Source organism: Nothoprocta perdicaria, unplaced genomic scaffold (genome assembly GCF_003342845.1).
Source record: "Nothoprocta perdicaria isolate Ctin4 unplaced genomic scaffold, notPer1 scaffold_43, whole genome shotgun sequence".
Taxonomy (NCBI): domain Eukaryota; kingdom Metazoa; phylum Chordata; class Aves; order Tinamiformes; family Tinamidae; genus Nothoprocta; species Nothoprocta perdicaria.
Window position 1 is genome coordinate 2,068,073 of NW_020455677.1, and position 16,184 is coordinate 2,084,256.

Sequence of the window (16,184 nt, forward strand, 5' to 3'; positions counted from 1 at the left end):
GGCGGGAGGGAGGGAGGCTCCTCGTGGGGCAGGCACGGAGCGGCCCCGGCCGCCTGCGGACGGGGGAATATGGCTGTGCACTAATGCATCCGTGTTTTTATCTCCTGCCCATAAACTGAGGCGGGATTAGGCACAGCGGCTGCACGCCGCAAACATGCGAAGCAAGGCTGCACGCTCGGCCTACGCGGCTTGCCAGCTAAGCCGCAGCCCGAGGAGTGCAGAGCTAACGCGAGGCTCACGAGCAGCCTGCGCCTGCTGCCATGCTCCTCCACAGCCTCGCTCTCATGTATTGACTATTGACATACACCTGGTGCATTCGATACCTGATACAGACATGTGCAGCTGTGTGTGATGGAAACTCCGACCGGACAGACTCGCGTCTCGCCGCAGCGGCCGCGGCCCCGCAGCCGGGCCGTGTTCTGGACACTGGAGTCAGCTCCACGCGTGTCCCGCTGCAGGGGCTGTCACCACGGGGAGCATCCTGCACAGCTCTGGTGCAGCTCCTGACTGCACCAAACGTGGCCTTGGACCCAGCTGTCCTGCTTGTTTCCCCCCAAAGATCCAAGCTTTTTTCAAAGTCTTTTCCATACTTTTTTTTGTACTAAATTATTAGACTGAATTAACTTATTAAATTGCATAAAATCACAGAATGGTTGAGGTTGGAAGGGACCTCTAGGGATCGTTCAGTCCAACCCCCCCAACCTCAATGAAATGACTTTTCCTTTCAGGTTCTTTTTTTTTTTTTTCCACCTATTGAAGCCACATATTTATTGTAAAATACAAGTAATTTTGAATCCTTGAAACATATAGAAAGCCGCTGTTGATAACTTTTGTGCACTTGTGCCTTGCAGTTCTCAACTCCAGATTAAAGCTAATGTAGAGGCTGAGCCTGGCTTACTGCAGAACCTCAGTGCAGCTCAAGCATTCACAAGGAAGCAGAGCGCTGAACCTGCAGACATGAGGCAGCGCTCCTGGAGTGGGACTGGCACCGCACGCTGGAAATGAAGCTGTAAGCGGGGAAGGATAAGGATAAGGATAAGGATAAGGAGGTGAGTGCTGTGCAGCGCCGCTGCGTTCTGCTGTGCTGTGCTGCCACCCCACGGCAGCCCCACGAGAAGCAGCCCGCGGCACAAGAGGCTTCAGCATCTGTGGGGCTGGGCCCCACTGAGGGCACGGGCGCTGATGTGCGGCTCAGCTGCACTCACACACCGAGGCACCATAAAGCAGAGATTCTGCACCCGCTTCCTGGGCACGACTCCGCTTCCTTCCCAAGGAGACTGAAGTAACTATATATATTAACTCGCAGCTTTTGTTGTGGCTRTGACAAGCTACGGTAGCACTGAATGTTAAGTCACAGGCCTTGGCTACAAGAACATAATACATCCTTTGGAAATAAATATTCATTGTCACATTTATTATCACATTGCCATATTGTAACCACATTCCTGTTCTCAGAAAAAAGATACAAAACACAAACTTTTTGCATTTTTCCTTTTTGTGTTCACACACTGAAACTTGGGCATTAAAGGAATTTGACAGCTTTTACCTGAGAGCTTTTTACCTGGTGAGCACACGGCCCCCCCTCCAACACGGAGCGCGGAGATGGAGCAGCACTCGGGCATATCCAGGGGCCTAATTCCATTGCCTCTCACCCGTCTAAGAAACACATAGACAACAAAAGATTTTGGAAGTAAGGACACAGCTTAGTTCTAAATGGAGCTGCTTTGTCTTCATTTGAGAACCATTTCATTAAAACAGTCACTTGATTTATGGAAGAATTAAAAATAAAAGGCATGTATGAGTAAGTAATGCCGTTTCCATCYGCCAAGGAAGGTTCTTCAGAAGCGGGATCCTCACCTTCCTCTGGAGAGGAGTGCGAGGCAGGGTGATGTTTGTAAAGGGCAAAGGAGGAAGCCAGTATTTTTTTTCTTTGCTTTTAGTAACAGAAATAAAAACTTACAGTCTAACTCTGTTCACTTTATAATTATTCCTCCATGTATTGCAGGAAGACAACATTAAGTGTATCAGAGTATTAAAATGTGGAAGGTAAAAATACAGGGTAAAACGTGACAGAACCACAGGTGGCCTGCACCTGGATGGACGGAAAACACTAAGTCGAGCTGCTCTGCTTCCCACAGTAGCTGCAAGGAGCCACGCTCACTTAATGCAGTAAGCGAATGCATCTACAAGCAGCCGTCTCCCATACCACAACTGACGAAGAAWAAAAAGGAGAAAAGCCCCCCGGACTCGCCATGGGCCGTACATTTTTCCGGCAGGTCCTGCTGAGGAGCTTGTTGCAGGTTTGCAGGAGCCCGAGCACCGTCCTTGGTCCTTGGGGTGGCCGCCCATCACACATGGCTCCCGGCCCGTGGGCTGCCGGCAACTCCCTCCTCCGGCTTTTTGTTTCTGCGGAGATGATCCGGCTGAAGCAAATCCAGCATCTTCAGGCAGGCGGATACCCGTTGAYGCTGAATCTCCAGCCGTGTGAACTGGGCCGTCGCGGCGAGCGCTGGAGCCGGTGGCAGCGCCCCGAGGAGGCGCGCGAGGCGCCGGGCCCGCTCGCGGGCACTGCGGCAGAGCCGCTCCAGCGCTGCCCGTTCCAGCGCTGCCCGTTCCAACGGCGCCTGCTCCAGCGCTGCCCGTTCCAACGGCGCCTGCTCCAGCGCTGCCCGTTCCAACGGCGCCTGCTCCAGCGCTGCCCGTTCCAGCGGCGCCTGCTCCAGCGCTGCCCGTTCCAGCGGCGCCTGCTCCAGCGGCGCCCGCTCCGCCGCAGCCACAGCCGGCGGGAGCGCGGACAGCAGCCCCGCCACGTGCCGGCCGAGCAGCCCGGCGCTGCGCAGCTCCTCCGCCCACGAGTTCCCTTCGCCCTTGGCGAACAGGCCATSGGCCGCGTCCTCGGCCTGAGGAGCAGGAAAAAAAACACAACGTGGAGCTTCCTAWAATGACAATGAAATTTACCTTCAAAAACCAGGCATTTATGCTGTAGCTCTCAGCAAGCAGTGGAAGCAACTAGTGGCGCCAATCTTCAGCATGTGCTTGCCTTCCACTCTCAAACTGTCTTGTATTACACAGAGATCTCTGTAACCGTGATGGTAATTTGCTGTATCATGGAGCTCTCTGAGTGGATTAAATGCAACAGGAAAATTCTACCGGTCGGTGACACTTCAAAAGGGGACACCTAAACCACAGGCTTAAGAAACATTTCACAATGTATTACCTGGTCATATCAATTGTTAACAAACTTCTCAAAGATACAGCTGTTCCTGCAATTTCCCATTTATTTTCTAGCATTATATTTACAAAAACATGTATCTTTGGCAGCCTTTTCAAGGCCAAGGCAGCACAAAGCTCTGTGCAATATTGGGTTTACAGACACGCCACGGTAAAGGGTTCCCTATGTAACTAATCCTCCTGAAGGGACTTACGAAAGCAGGGCTGTCTCACGTGCTAAACAGCAGCAGACATACGGAAAACTGAGCAAAGCTACCCCATACTCCAATGAAGTTTCTGGAAAAGCCAGCAGTTGGGATAACACTGTCCTTAAATGTCGCATGTGCCTCGCAATCGGGACACTTTCAATTCAAGGCAAGTATTAATCATCTGCAATAACACTGAAGGCAATTAATTTAAACCTTGAAGTGCTTCAAGCAACAATGATTTGTTAATTTCAATTTTTTTTTTCCTTCAAATTTTAATGCTGACATGCCAGGCTGAGGAGATCRGASTATTTGCTTATTCTCAATATACTACTGTCCATATGATTTTTTACTTTAAATTGAAAAACAGTTAATGCTAGAGTAATGATCTTCTGGAACAGCTTCATCAGATATTTCATTCTCTTCCAAACAAGAGTGTAGAAATAACAGCAAGTCCCACACGAGAAAACAACTGGTTGTTTAAATTACCAGAGCTGGAGTCTCCCCGTCGCTTTTCAGGTCGCTGTCTCCCAGCAGCCATTCCAGCAGGATGGGGATCCCAGCACGGACTTCCCCCCACAGCTGGAGCAGCTCACACACCGTGCCAAAAGCTAAATCCAAGGCCATTGGGGCACTCACTATCCTAAATGCAAAGTCTGGTGGGAAAAAAAATATGAATAGTAATGTACACAAGCAAGACTGGAGAGAGAAAAAAAAACAGCACAAAAATTGCATCTCAAATCCAAATGCTGAATTTACACAAACACATTTAGAATGATAAATGTAAAACAGTCAGCTGGATGGATGTTTATGCTTGGGCAACTGGGACACTGATATTTAACATTTTCTCCTGCATATGTGGGAATACTCATTAATATGGGCTCAGAGGCAGCCCTGACACTGTTACATAGTGACTACGCAAAGCTGCRGCTCTGCCTTAAATGTGATTTGATGATACACTAGGTACCAGAACTTAGAGCATGCTGCCCGCTGTGAAAGGACTCAGACATAAAATAAATCATAATTTGTGCAGAATCTCTATATAGAAGACACACACGCATATGTAAGGGAGATCAAGCACACAACAGGCGGAGTGATGGAGGGGAAGGGAAAAGCAGAGCGTGACTGTAGTGTTTTCCACGGCGCGTTGGCTCCGCCGGGAAGCGCAGAGCCAAAGCCCGGCCTTGTGCCGGAGCCGGGGAGGACACGGGCTGACAGGTAAGGAAGTGCCTAGGACTAAGGGCCTAGCACTGCCCCAAGGACGGGTACGTGGCAGTGGGGCAGAGCCCTCGAGGGCGCCAGGGAGGAGGAATCCGGGACCATGAGAAGGGGCGACTACCGCAGAAGGGAGCCAAGGAGAAAGAGCAGAGGGCCCTTCTTCAGCTTAGGAGCTAGGAGAGGGCCAGCAGAAATCTCCTCCAACAGGCAGCAGGGAGGTAGGCGGGCGGTCTCACCGTGCCACCCGGTAACATTACATTTGCCGTTCTTCTCTGCTCGCCAGTAAAATGAAATGATCCCAACTGTTTCCCTCACGCATTCAGAGGTGCCTCGCTCAGCTCTGCCGCCAGCAGCCTGCGTGCAGGGGGGCCCTGGGACACTCCACACCACTCATTTTGAACTTGGTTGGCACTTCTTCCAAGACTTTCTCTCTCTGGACTTGCTCTGCGCCCTCCTTGTGGAAGGCTAATGCAGCTAATGGAGCCTGGGCCCATGTTTCTCCTCTGAGGTCTGACTGCACCAGGCTTTAGGTAGACCAGACTCTCATGGMGCTACCACCGGGACCTCTGCTCCTCAGAAATAATGGCTACACTTGGAGTTGGAAAGACATAGCGAGGAGAGAGGCGAGTATGTGCTCTAGGGGGACTTCTGAACCAGAAGCAAACGATCCCAAATTACCAAACACAACATTTTAAAACCAATTCCTTTGAATTCTCATGATCCGAGTTCCATCAATGATGACTGAACGCCTAGGACTGACCATATCTAAATGATGTGCCTTGCATATGTTTTTTTTTATCTGTACTTGAACATTTACTTGAAGGTAAGTGATACCTGGGACTAGAAAACAAATTGCTTCCCACTGCTGTCTTTCTGAAGAAAGACAGAAAGTTTCTTCAAGAAGAAGAAGAAAGTTTCTTCAAGAAACTCATGGCAGATCCAGCTGCGTACCCGACAGCCACCATTTACTGGGCAAATGTAAAACAGGTAAGTAAGAGCCAGCAGCGCTGCATGTACACCCACAACTGGATAGGTGTGAAACGCTTTCATCTCCCTGCTTTGCTGACCCTCAACGCTAAAGCGACAGTAACGGATGCTGTAGGTATGTGAAGGATCTTTCAGGAAGCCCATGGGGTTGTGGCTTCCACAGATAAATATGCGCCTTCCCTGCGGTATTAACTGCTTTCAAGAGCTGCTCCTCATGCCACAGTCAGCAAAACACGGCYCAGTTGTGATTAGCCACCTGGCATGCACCACTTGATCCTGTGCTCACRGCCCATGCCGTGGCAGGTAAAGGAAATGCTAAGAGAGATGATTCAAATGACTATCAGTATCTKTTCAGGATGCAAGCAATTATTTGTCTTAAATAACTGTATGAAAAGAAATTTAAGCGACAGATTTCTAGAAGCCACTCGTGGCCGATTACTACCACAGGGACTAAAATTGCAAAAATCAAACCTGAAGAGCCAGCTATTGCCAAACACCGGAAAATGTAATAGTGCTCCTATCAGCACAGTTCCACAAGAGTATCAAAATCCTACTAAAACTACCACATATCAGTTTTAACAACTCCAGAACATAAGTATGTTTGAACATGCACAAAACTCATGAGCGAGATAAACATCTTGTTAAATAAGCCATTATAGAGGCTGAAATACCCGAAATTCTCTATGCCTCAAGCAAGTAGTTACACACAGACGAATTAATACTCCTTGAAATGAAAAACTGAAGATAAAAATCAGGTACTACATGTTTTTCTCATTTTCAGGAAGTGAATTTTCATAAAGGGAAAGGGGTTAAGTACTGAAGTGTTTTAGTCATCTTTGTTAATCCACCCACGTAAAAATTAGACCTCCCACACACACATTCATATACTCCAAAGCTTTGATCATGCCAGATGTAAATATTTCTTCTAGTAGCCCATTACGTGTCCTCAAACTATACAATTGTTTTCTGTTAAGGCCTCAGCTATATTACAGAAACCGAAAGGATGCATTAAAAGTGTGCTCACAGAAGGCTGCAAGTACCCATCAAGATAAGACACAAGCAAAACAGAGAAGCAGAACAAAAACGGAATAAAATGGAATTCCCTGCCTACCAAATCTTTATATGTRTATATATATATGTGTGTGTATRTATATATTTACTGGAAATTGTCAGATAATTTTACATTGAAGAGTAATGCAGTTTGTAGATCTAAGTGCGTACTGTGTTCAGAATGAACATTTTTAAAATGACCGTTTATGAAAAATACACTACATAAGCACTATTTTTCATTGTTTCATGAAAGTGATTGCATCTTTTCTGTCCTCCAGAAAAGTATCACCCTCTAGGTGCCGTACAGCCACTTCATCTGTTTCCCATTTTCCTGCCTGGGTCTGTTTTACAGCCGTGCTTTTTCAGGACAACTTTAGGAAGAGGCCGTTCCCGACGTCGTGCAACACAAGGCCACAAGACCACACAACCACCGAACAGGCCAGGCAAGGCTCATTTCTCAGCAGCTCTGAGGGCAGCAGCCGTAGCGCCGCCCCCGGCTCTGCCGCCCCCGGCTCTGCCGCCCCCGGCTCTGCTGCCCCCAGCTCTACTGCCCCCGGCTCTGCTGCCCCCGGCTCTGCCGCCCCCGGCTCTGCCTTGCACGGCAGCGGTGCCCCTGGCTTTGGCCATAAGCAGATCTGAGTGAGCGGCAGCTCTGGCCACGAAGGAACCTGCAGCTCAGCACTGAACAGAAAATCACTTTCAAGTTCCTTCTTGAACAAAAAAGCGCACATATTATGAATCATTTCAACCCCATTTTTAGAATGTGGACAAAACAGTATTTTCCAGCTCAGCCACTAGATCCTTTTTTTATATATATAATTTTTTCCCACAGAGGCCAGGCCTCCTTTACACAAAGAGCTTTATTACAAAACAACCACAGTTATCAGATATTGCACAGGAAATGAACATTTGCACTTCACCACTTGCAATATTGTTTTTCTTTTTTTTCTCAAAACCTTCCCTGCCAAAACCATGTTTAATTTAAACACAAGGAAACCAAKAGTCTCTAGGTAATCCCACACAACTCATGATCTTCCTTTTGAACCAGTACAAAGTAATATTATTCAGCTAATATTCAGTTTGAAAAGTTGCTGATCACAATAGGAATATTTAACTCAAATTATTATATTAGAAAATACATGTACACTGAGAGTTTCAAAATGAGTACTGCTAGAATTAAACATATGACTAATAATAGTATGATGGCATGTTCCAGTTAAAAACCTTCGTTTAGTCCAGACTATCTAATGGGCATGAAGTGACTTACATCCATGCTGGGGGAACACAARAGGCCGAGTAATCTGTGCATTGTATGGAGACTTTAGAACAATATATGGAGAGTGGCAGTGAAAGATTTAAGTAGTGGTGCAGCAAGAAAAGGGCATGTGATCAGTATAGAGAACTGTAAACAAAATTCTTCTCCCCACAATAATTTTAAACCAATATAGTTYGGGAAATCACACTCAAATATCTAAAAATTATTTTCAGAGCTGCAGTAAAAGACAGACTTTCACTGATTTCCATGGAGCCACAGCCACTACATCACAGCCTCCACAAGGAGCCTATCGAGACCTGTAAGCTGCTGTCCTGTTCATTGACTTGTAATTAAACACTTGATTGGTAAATACGTTTGCAAGCACTTTGAGACTTCCAGGGCTCAGCGTCTACAATTACCTTTTAAACACTCTTCCTTAATTTTCAAATATACAGTAAGTCATAACCTCTACATAACGGTGTCACTGTGTAATTAATATTGCTAAATGAAGAACTGACAGTAAATAAGCAGTAGTCAGTCTTTGATGGATGAACTGATCCTAATACAGTCCATTCACTCTCAGCTTTAATTAGTGGCATTGTACTGAACRGAGTATTTTCTTCATCCATTTGATGATCTAACATCATGCAAGAGTGCTGAGAACAACTTGTAAGGTGTTGAAATAAATTTGGAAATATGAAGTAAAAAGTCACAGTAATTATACATTCTTGTATAATGTAGTTCTTAAAATGAAATGATATAAAGCTTCCCAGGAAAAAGCCACTGATTTTAACAAGTACCATACGTACCAATAAATCTTGCTACAGCAATCATAAATTTTAGTGCAGCAGTTCTCTCTCTCTCTCTCTCTCTCTCTCTCGTCTCTAATTAAACTACCTAATCTGAAACGCTGTGTATGTTGGTGGATATTTTTTGCTAAAAACAAATGCAAGCATAAAAATACTATGCATTTTTTACATATGAGTACCTATGAGTAAATTTACGGCAGCAGTACATTTTTTGGTACTGTAACCTTTGTTCTAGACGCGTGCTTGTCRCTACTGCTGACAACTGCTCACCAAAATAAACTCCTCAACTCCCAGTTACTGRAATTCAGAATAATTTTAGAATAACAACAGACTTTCAAATAAATATATAAACATGTGAACTACTCGAGACCACTTAGGTTGCAGTATGCTTTGATCTCATTCTGTATTTTCTCCTGGACATTAATTTATGCTTACAGATGTTTTACAGTTTATTTACATTTACAGTTATGTCTCGCTTATCTTTCCTCTTTCAGCAGTTCTGCAATGAAGCGCAGCTCAGTGCAGAGGTGCATGCGCCAGAAAGCTGCAGATAAGGAATGAGCATGTTTGGGAGGAGGGCAGACATTAGCTAGCTACTTTGATGTAGGAATGCATTTGACTTACTGAATTCAGGTATTGTTGAGCAGAACAGCAACCTGGTAACCTCAGCAATTCAGTTTTCAGGTCCGTTCTGGCACCTTATAATTAAATAAAACTGGGAAGGGGTAAGGGAGACACAGAGACTGTTTTACAACAGAGATGATTTATACTTGATTTTTATCTTTGCTTCATTTTACTTGCTAAGAAGGGATGGCTGAAATCAACTAACTGTAAGATTGCTCTTATAGAAAGTGGAATAACTGTCTTGTGTAATCTTTTATGTCAAAGGTGGTCATGGTACATTTCCAATTTCTTTGCTGTTCAACTCTCTAAACCCCTTTTCTCAGCATGTAAGAGCCTGGCACACACGGTTATGGAGCAGAGCTCCACAGAAGCTGTTGACTGACTGTGTGAACCCTAGATGACAGAAGATCCTCACACCAAGGAGCTTCTAATATAATGTCCACATGGACAAAGGAAGAGCCAGAGCAATATTCGCAACAGCGGTGAGAACTGCCTAATCTGACATATACCATAAATATATAAAATATATAAAATATATAAAATATATACACATATGCTCTTTCTTTGATAAATATTATTCAAAGTTCTTCAATGGCAAGTATAGTATAAATACAAATATAGTTGCTAATATATATATTTGTTTTGCATTTGTCTTCTCCATTTCCTTCAAAGTCCTTTGTGGAACTGTTTTCTATTTCTTTAACTGAGAAGGAACCAAATAGTGCTGTGCATGCTCTCCACTATCTATTGACGTGCTTGTGGAGCAGGAGGGTTCCTTGCAGGAGACACCGAAGTGAGAATATTCTTTTCTCACAAGTGAATGCAGATGTGAACTATGCAAGACAAGGCTGCAATTATTAGAAAGAAACCTCTGTTTTTGTTCTTTTATTTAATATATGACTCTGAACCTTTCCTATTCCATACATTCTAAAATATTCCAGGTATGCAAAGAAAGACAAAATTGCTAACTAACCTGTGACTCTCAGTGTCATAAATCATTATGTGGAGTACATCACAAACCACTTATATATTTACGATCTCCATAGAAAGAAGAACTGGCATCTTCCATATACTGCTGATAAAAAGAGGAGGCAGTAAGACAAAGATCAAAAAAACTTGATTAATTTTAGATATCAGATCTGAGACATTATGAGTTTTTTTTTTCTTTTTTCTTTAGAGTATTCAGCATCACATGCTGCTTTAGTGTTCAAAATGCATTTCCCTCTGGCTTCAGCTGCATGTGTTATGAACTCCCGTAAATCTTGCCTCCAAAATGGCACGCTGAGCACTAGCAAACTCGTGGCCTCCTGTCCAAACTCTGGTTGAAGAGACTTGCTTACCTTGCACAGAACAGCCCTGGAAGAGGCAGAGGGGGAATACAGATCTCCAAAGCAAACCCCAATGGCTTTGGCATCTCTTTTCTTGAGATTTTGTCTTAATCACTATATCATTTTCAATTTCTAAATCAGTGACATAGCACTGTTAGACATGACGGTTAACTGAACTGTGTGAACTTGATGGATTCATCCTCAGAGAAAATGTCTTGTCTGTTAAACGCTAAAAGGAATATTTTAAAATCTTTTTCTTTAAAAGAAAATCAGTAAGTGACAGTACAATTCATCTCCGCTTCCTAATATACGCAGCACAACACGATGAAGTAAGGCTGCATTTCCTAACTTGTACATACTTGGCAATCTTACTAATATTCTTAATAYAGAGAAATAGCAAAGACAGAAGATAGCAATGCATTTGTGTAAGCTCCTAAGTTCTTAAGAAGAAATCTATACCTTACCCAAATAATGCRAGAACCTCCTTGGCTGAAATCTCTGGATCTGAATACTGACTCTCCAGAGTCAAAAAGTGGAACCACGAGAATAATTACAGAAATATCTGCCGCTTGAGACTAACAGAATAACAGCAAGAGGTARGATCACAGCAGGTGACAGGCACACTGAGAGCATCTAGCCCCAGCCATCAGCCCAGGCCTTGCTATCTTGACCAGTTAAGGCTTCTCTTCACTACCTGCCATCACTCTGTCTCCCCCAAAGGGGAACTCGTTCAGCAATTGTCATCTTCATCTGTTCTGTTTCTTCCCTACACTTCCAAGCACTTGTTGTTTTGGACTCAGTCCAGACCCCCTCTTCCCAGCACTTGCAGCAAAGATCTTTCTTCTCTCCCTAGACCAAGCCCACCTCACCACACTGAGGGAGGATCCCCGTCTCCAGTTCCSGTCCTTCACCCTCAGCCGTTCAGCTCAACTATTGCAATAGTCTATAGATTTTTTTCCTCCTGATTCAGCTTTTTCCCTTCTCTACCCCAAACGAAGGTTCGTATTTCCCCACTTTGCTGACTGTTCTCAAGTCTAACTGAGCAGAGGAGTTYCCATTTCACAAGCCTAAACACAGCCCAGCCTAGAGCCGCCTACAGCCACCACTGCAGGGAAAATCCTTCTGAGTCACAGTATTCCTGGAATACAGCACACTCCTCCATGGGCCTACTGGGAATGTGTGCAAGCTCTTTAGAGCAGTTTAAGCTGCTTAGTGAGCACAAAAATCTTCAAAGATTTCAGCTTTTAGACTTCACTAATTCACTAATGAATAGGCAACATTTTATAGCCTTACTTCTCATACAAATTTTAATATATTTCACCAAAAAAATCTTGAGCCAAAACATTTCTYTATGACAGCATTCAAAAGAAAAAGTCTTTGGTTATTTTTTTATAGCCTTCACAAATATTTCAGAAAGTATTTTCCCCAACTTGTGTTGCAGATTCATGCCTCATAATTAAAACAAAGTTTAAAAATAAATAAATACTTAACAATGTAGAAAACGTCAGTACCAACTACTAAAGATTAACGCAAGTACCTGAAAAACAGGATATATAATGAGAAGTGTCAGACAATCCTAACAACAAACTATCAACTCTGCCTATAAAAATACACAACACACACAATTCATTTAATTTACAAGACAAATGATAAAAAGAAGATGGAGACAGAAAAGTAGAAGGTCGAGAGGTAACAGAAGTCAATGCAATGTCTGTTGAAAGGGCGACAGCAACACAGAGAATGAAGTGGGAGGGCAGAGAGTGATGGAGCACTTTGTGTACAGGGAAGTGTAAAAATCCTGGTGCATTTTATTCACTCAAACTGGCAAGCTACACAAATAAAAATATCAAAGAAGAGCCTGTCCCATTTTTAACAAAATAAGGGAACTGGGAGGCACACTTTTGTGTACATGTTTCCCACCTCAACTTCTGAACCAGCTGTCCTATTCCAACCAAGCCTGACAAAGCRGGTGTGGGAATCCAAGATACTAAGCCTTGTTTCTATGAAACTAGCGAGCTGGGTGGAAAACAGAGACCCTCTCACTGTCCCATGCAGCAAAGGACTGAGTGTTGAGCGGTGAGATATGATAAAATCCATTTACTTGCAAAAAAATCTACTGCACAAAAAGCTCCCTTCGTTTCACTGCTTACGCAACTTTTTAAAACAATGCCATGTGCACCCTGACATACATTTGCCTCTTTTGGTCTTCAACATCTTATTTTTCRGTGTATTTCAAAGGTGTCTGCAGCAGGAAAATCAGATTTTTACCTCACCTTGCCATGGGTGGCAGTARTAGAGCGTTCGTCACTGCCTGTAAGATTCAGGTAAAGTCCTCTAATCTGGAGAATTTACCTTACTCTGATAGATAACCTGTCACAGGAACAATTACCCCCAAAATAAAAACGTGACGCACACAATAAARGGCAACTAAGAAGCAAGGGCTACCTGAACTGCTTCTAATGCCTACATGAATTTGGGTATAAACCATTAACACCACCTGACATCCTGACCAGCACAGAATTCACACACTTCTGTGTTACTTCACCCCAACAACCCTTTACTCCTGAGATCTCCCTACATCCCACTGCATYTGCCATCCAAGGCCTGTGCTGACTTCACATTAGGGAAGTTTAAGTCATTGGCTCCCAACATTCAAGTCCTTTATCCTCTGGCATATATGTTGGGAGAGATTTCTCCTTTTCCACACTTACTGAGCTAAACTAATCCATGCAACACACATTGCCTGGGAAAAAAAAAGGGGGGTGGTGGTGTAAATATTGGGAACATCTTTTCTGGGAAACCCATGACTTGCTCATTGGCACTGTTGGTTTGCTGTTACCACCATCAGCCTTCAGAGAATACRGAACAGATCAGTTAATCTGACAGTTCTGAGGGAAGATGCTGATGGGATACGAGATGTTAATTTACTACTTACCTGAATGGTGATTTACTTGAATAATTTACATTTTAAGGATTTGACCATAAAAGAAGAGATATTACAGAATTTAAATATTAGTTATGTTTCTTAATGTCTGCACACTCTACAGAGTATTTTCAGTAAGTAGAGCAATATAAAAAACATCTTCTGATGTTTTGAGCAAAAGCAGGTTAAGATGAGCACCACATAATCTAAGCAATTGTACGTTAAATTTCACAAATCATATTAACTTCCCAGGCAGCAGGCCCATAGCAGTTCAGCAGGATTTGTTCAACTTCAGTCACCAAACCGCTGCTAAAGTAAGCTGTATAAATATTCATCATTGCCCTAAACACATTTCCATGCCATTAATATATCTGTTTGATTCTTTAAAAATATGTTTATTCAGAGGAAGAACTATTTCATACCAGAACAACAGAATGAAATGATTGTGTCAGCGAGATCTACTCAGAACTGATTCACTCACTGATTTTCTTTTTCTTTTTTTTTTTTTTTTATCACTTTTTAAATAATAAAGTTATGGCTGAAAAAGCCTTAATGTAACAACTTACAATCCTGAAGTTTCATCATTGCAGTCTACGGATTCTATAATTAAGGAAAGTTCCTGCCTGCTTGGGTGTGAATTGTAGGGCAAGAAGAAAGCAACAAAGTGTAACCCTGGTCTCYATCAGGAACATGGAATAGCCTTGTGGTGTGTCTGCACATGAGAGACATTGAGAAGGTAATTGACACAACACATGAAAAACCAAATAGTTTTATTAGTCTTGGTAATCAGATCCTGTAAGTCCAACCTCCACTGTGATCAAGCCAAGTGTGCAAGTCAATCAAGACCTTCACTAAAGTATTTCTGTTAACACTTTCACCTTACCAGTGGGAATTATTTAATAAATAATAATAAAGTTTTCCATTGCTAGCATAGGTGGGTGATCATTAACACAGTGCAGACCCTGCAAAGGGACAAAATTAAAAACATATGAAAGTGGCATGACACTGGTACTGTAAGCGACACCAGAAATAACTGTGCCTTCAAAACGATTTCAACACAGCTTTGCTCCAACTCTTAACAAACAAAAGCCCTTTATATGAAGTTAAAGTATTGAAATGCAAATTTCTAGGCTTTTATTCCCGATGATGTTTAACTTGACCTTCGCATGCATGAGAAATTGATTTGCTCGACTAAGCCAGCTCTGAGTCTTCCTTGTAAGAGCTCATTTGGAACTGACTGTAGAAATAAAAAAAWTAAAGTTCCGTTTTAGCCATCTTAGGTTTCCAAGTAAGAGCTCATTGTATTCCACAAGTGCTTAACCTTGCTAATTAAAACAACTGCATCAGTGGGAAGTCTCAGGGAAYTGGTAACACAGCAGAAGCAGCTTTCATTCCAGGCTGCTGCTCTGACCCTGCAACAGGTAGGTGGTACCTCGGTTATTAAAAATGCTGAGAGCTGCCTGTGTGAAACCAGCTAGTGGTTTACATTAGTTTGAAGGGTATTTTATATTCCCTACCTCACTCCCACCCACACATACACAAATGAAATGCTGCATGCCAATAAATTTGCTTGCAGAAATGTATTATCTCCTCATTACTGCGGAACTACTTCTCTGTGCAAAACAACGTGGCAAACACAGTTGAGTATCCTGCACAAAGGGGTTTGCATTGGGATAAATACTTTGTGCCGGGCTCTGCTCAGGTTATCCGGTTACCTTCTTCTCCAGCTGGATGCAGAGGGCAGAGCAAAAGCCAATTCACACTGCTGCTGYATCTGTTAAACCACAGTTTCTGAAAGACAAGAGAGCTTGCCAGCTCCAGCTGGCAATTAGAGCTTTCCATGAAAATACACGTACTGAAAATAAAGTAATGGGCTCTTTCACACAGTATTTGACATGCACTTCCCAACAGACCTTTTATATTATAATATACGTGAATGTTTAAACTCTAATTTCCCATATTTAACCTGCATATGACCAGTTGCAAACTGTAGATGCAGTCTATTGTAGATGCCTACAGCACAGAGTCTTGCTCATTTGGGACTATGAAATAACAAGATGAGAGACACAATCTACTGGAAACATGTAAAATCTGGCAAGTTTTCTTGCCCATTACCTGATTTCAACTGGTATCCCATCTTAGCTTTTATAAAGAACATAGTGTATGTATAGAAGTGTCTCCCCAAGACACTCTCTCTGATTCAGAGCATGGTCCTCAACTGCTCTGGATGTGGAAGTACGAGGCAGGAGGTTTAGGCAGTTTTCAAAGGTACTGCAATGCCTGTGAAATCTCCTCACATGAAGGAAATGCAGAACATGAGAGACGCAGGGCCAAATTCATGTGCCTCATCTGGCCCCTTCCACCTCAAGCAACCTGAGGAGGAGCAGGGGCAGGCGCCAGCCCGGGTAAATAAAGCCCTTATGTTCACAGACCCAGCTGCAATAGCCCCCAATTTGTTCCAGCTTTCCCCTCTGCTGGGACACAAATGCTTGAAAAGGTGCCACCAAATCCTGCCCTGGTTTTTAACCAAGTCCAGCCTCTGGTCCGACAATATGAGAAAATGAGCTCCTTATA

General features: G+C 43.5%; 1 protein-coding gene across 2 annotated transcripts in view; it reads right to left on the reverse strand.

Moving 5' to 3' along the window:
- Positions 1–1,563: 1,563 nt before the first annotated feature.
- THADA (THADA, armadillo repeat containing) overlaps positions 1,564–16,184 on the reverse strand; it is a 142,026-nt gene continuing 127,405 nt past the window's right edge. The window contains exons 37-39 of one of the 2 annotated variants that reach the window (XM_026046262.1): positions 3,906–4,072; positions 2,778–2,900; positions 1,564–2,624 (exon numbers count right to left, since the gene is read on the reverse strand). In XM_026046262.1, the coding sequence (XP_025902047.1) occupies positions 2,349–2,624; positions 2,778–2,900; positions 3,906–4,072 (566 nt within the window). In that variant the 3' untranslated portion in view covers positions 1,564–2,348. Of the gene's footprint in view, positions 2,625–2,777; positions 2,901–3,579; positions 4,073–16,184 lie in introns of those variants that run through there. The other variant, XM_026046261.1, reaches the window with a different exon arrangement.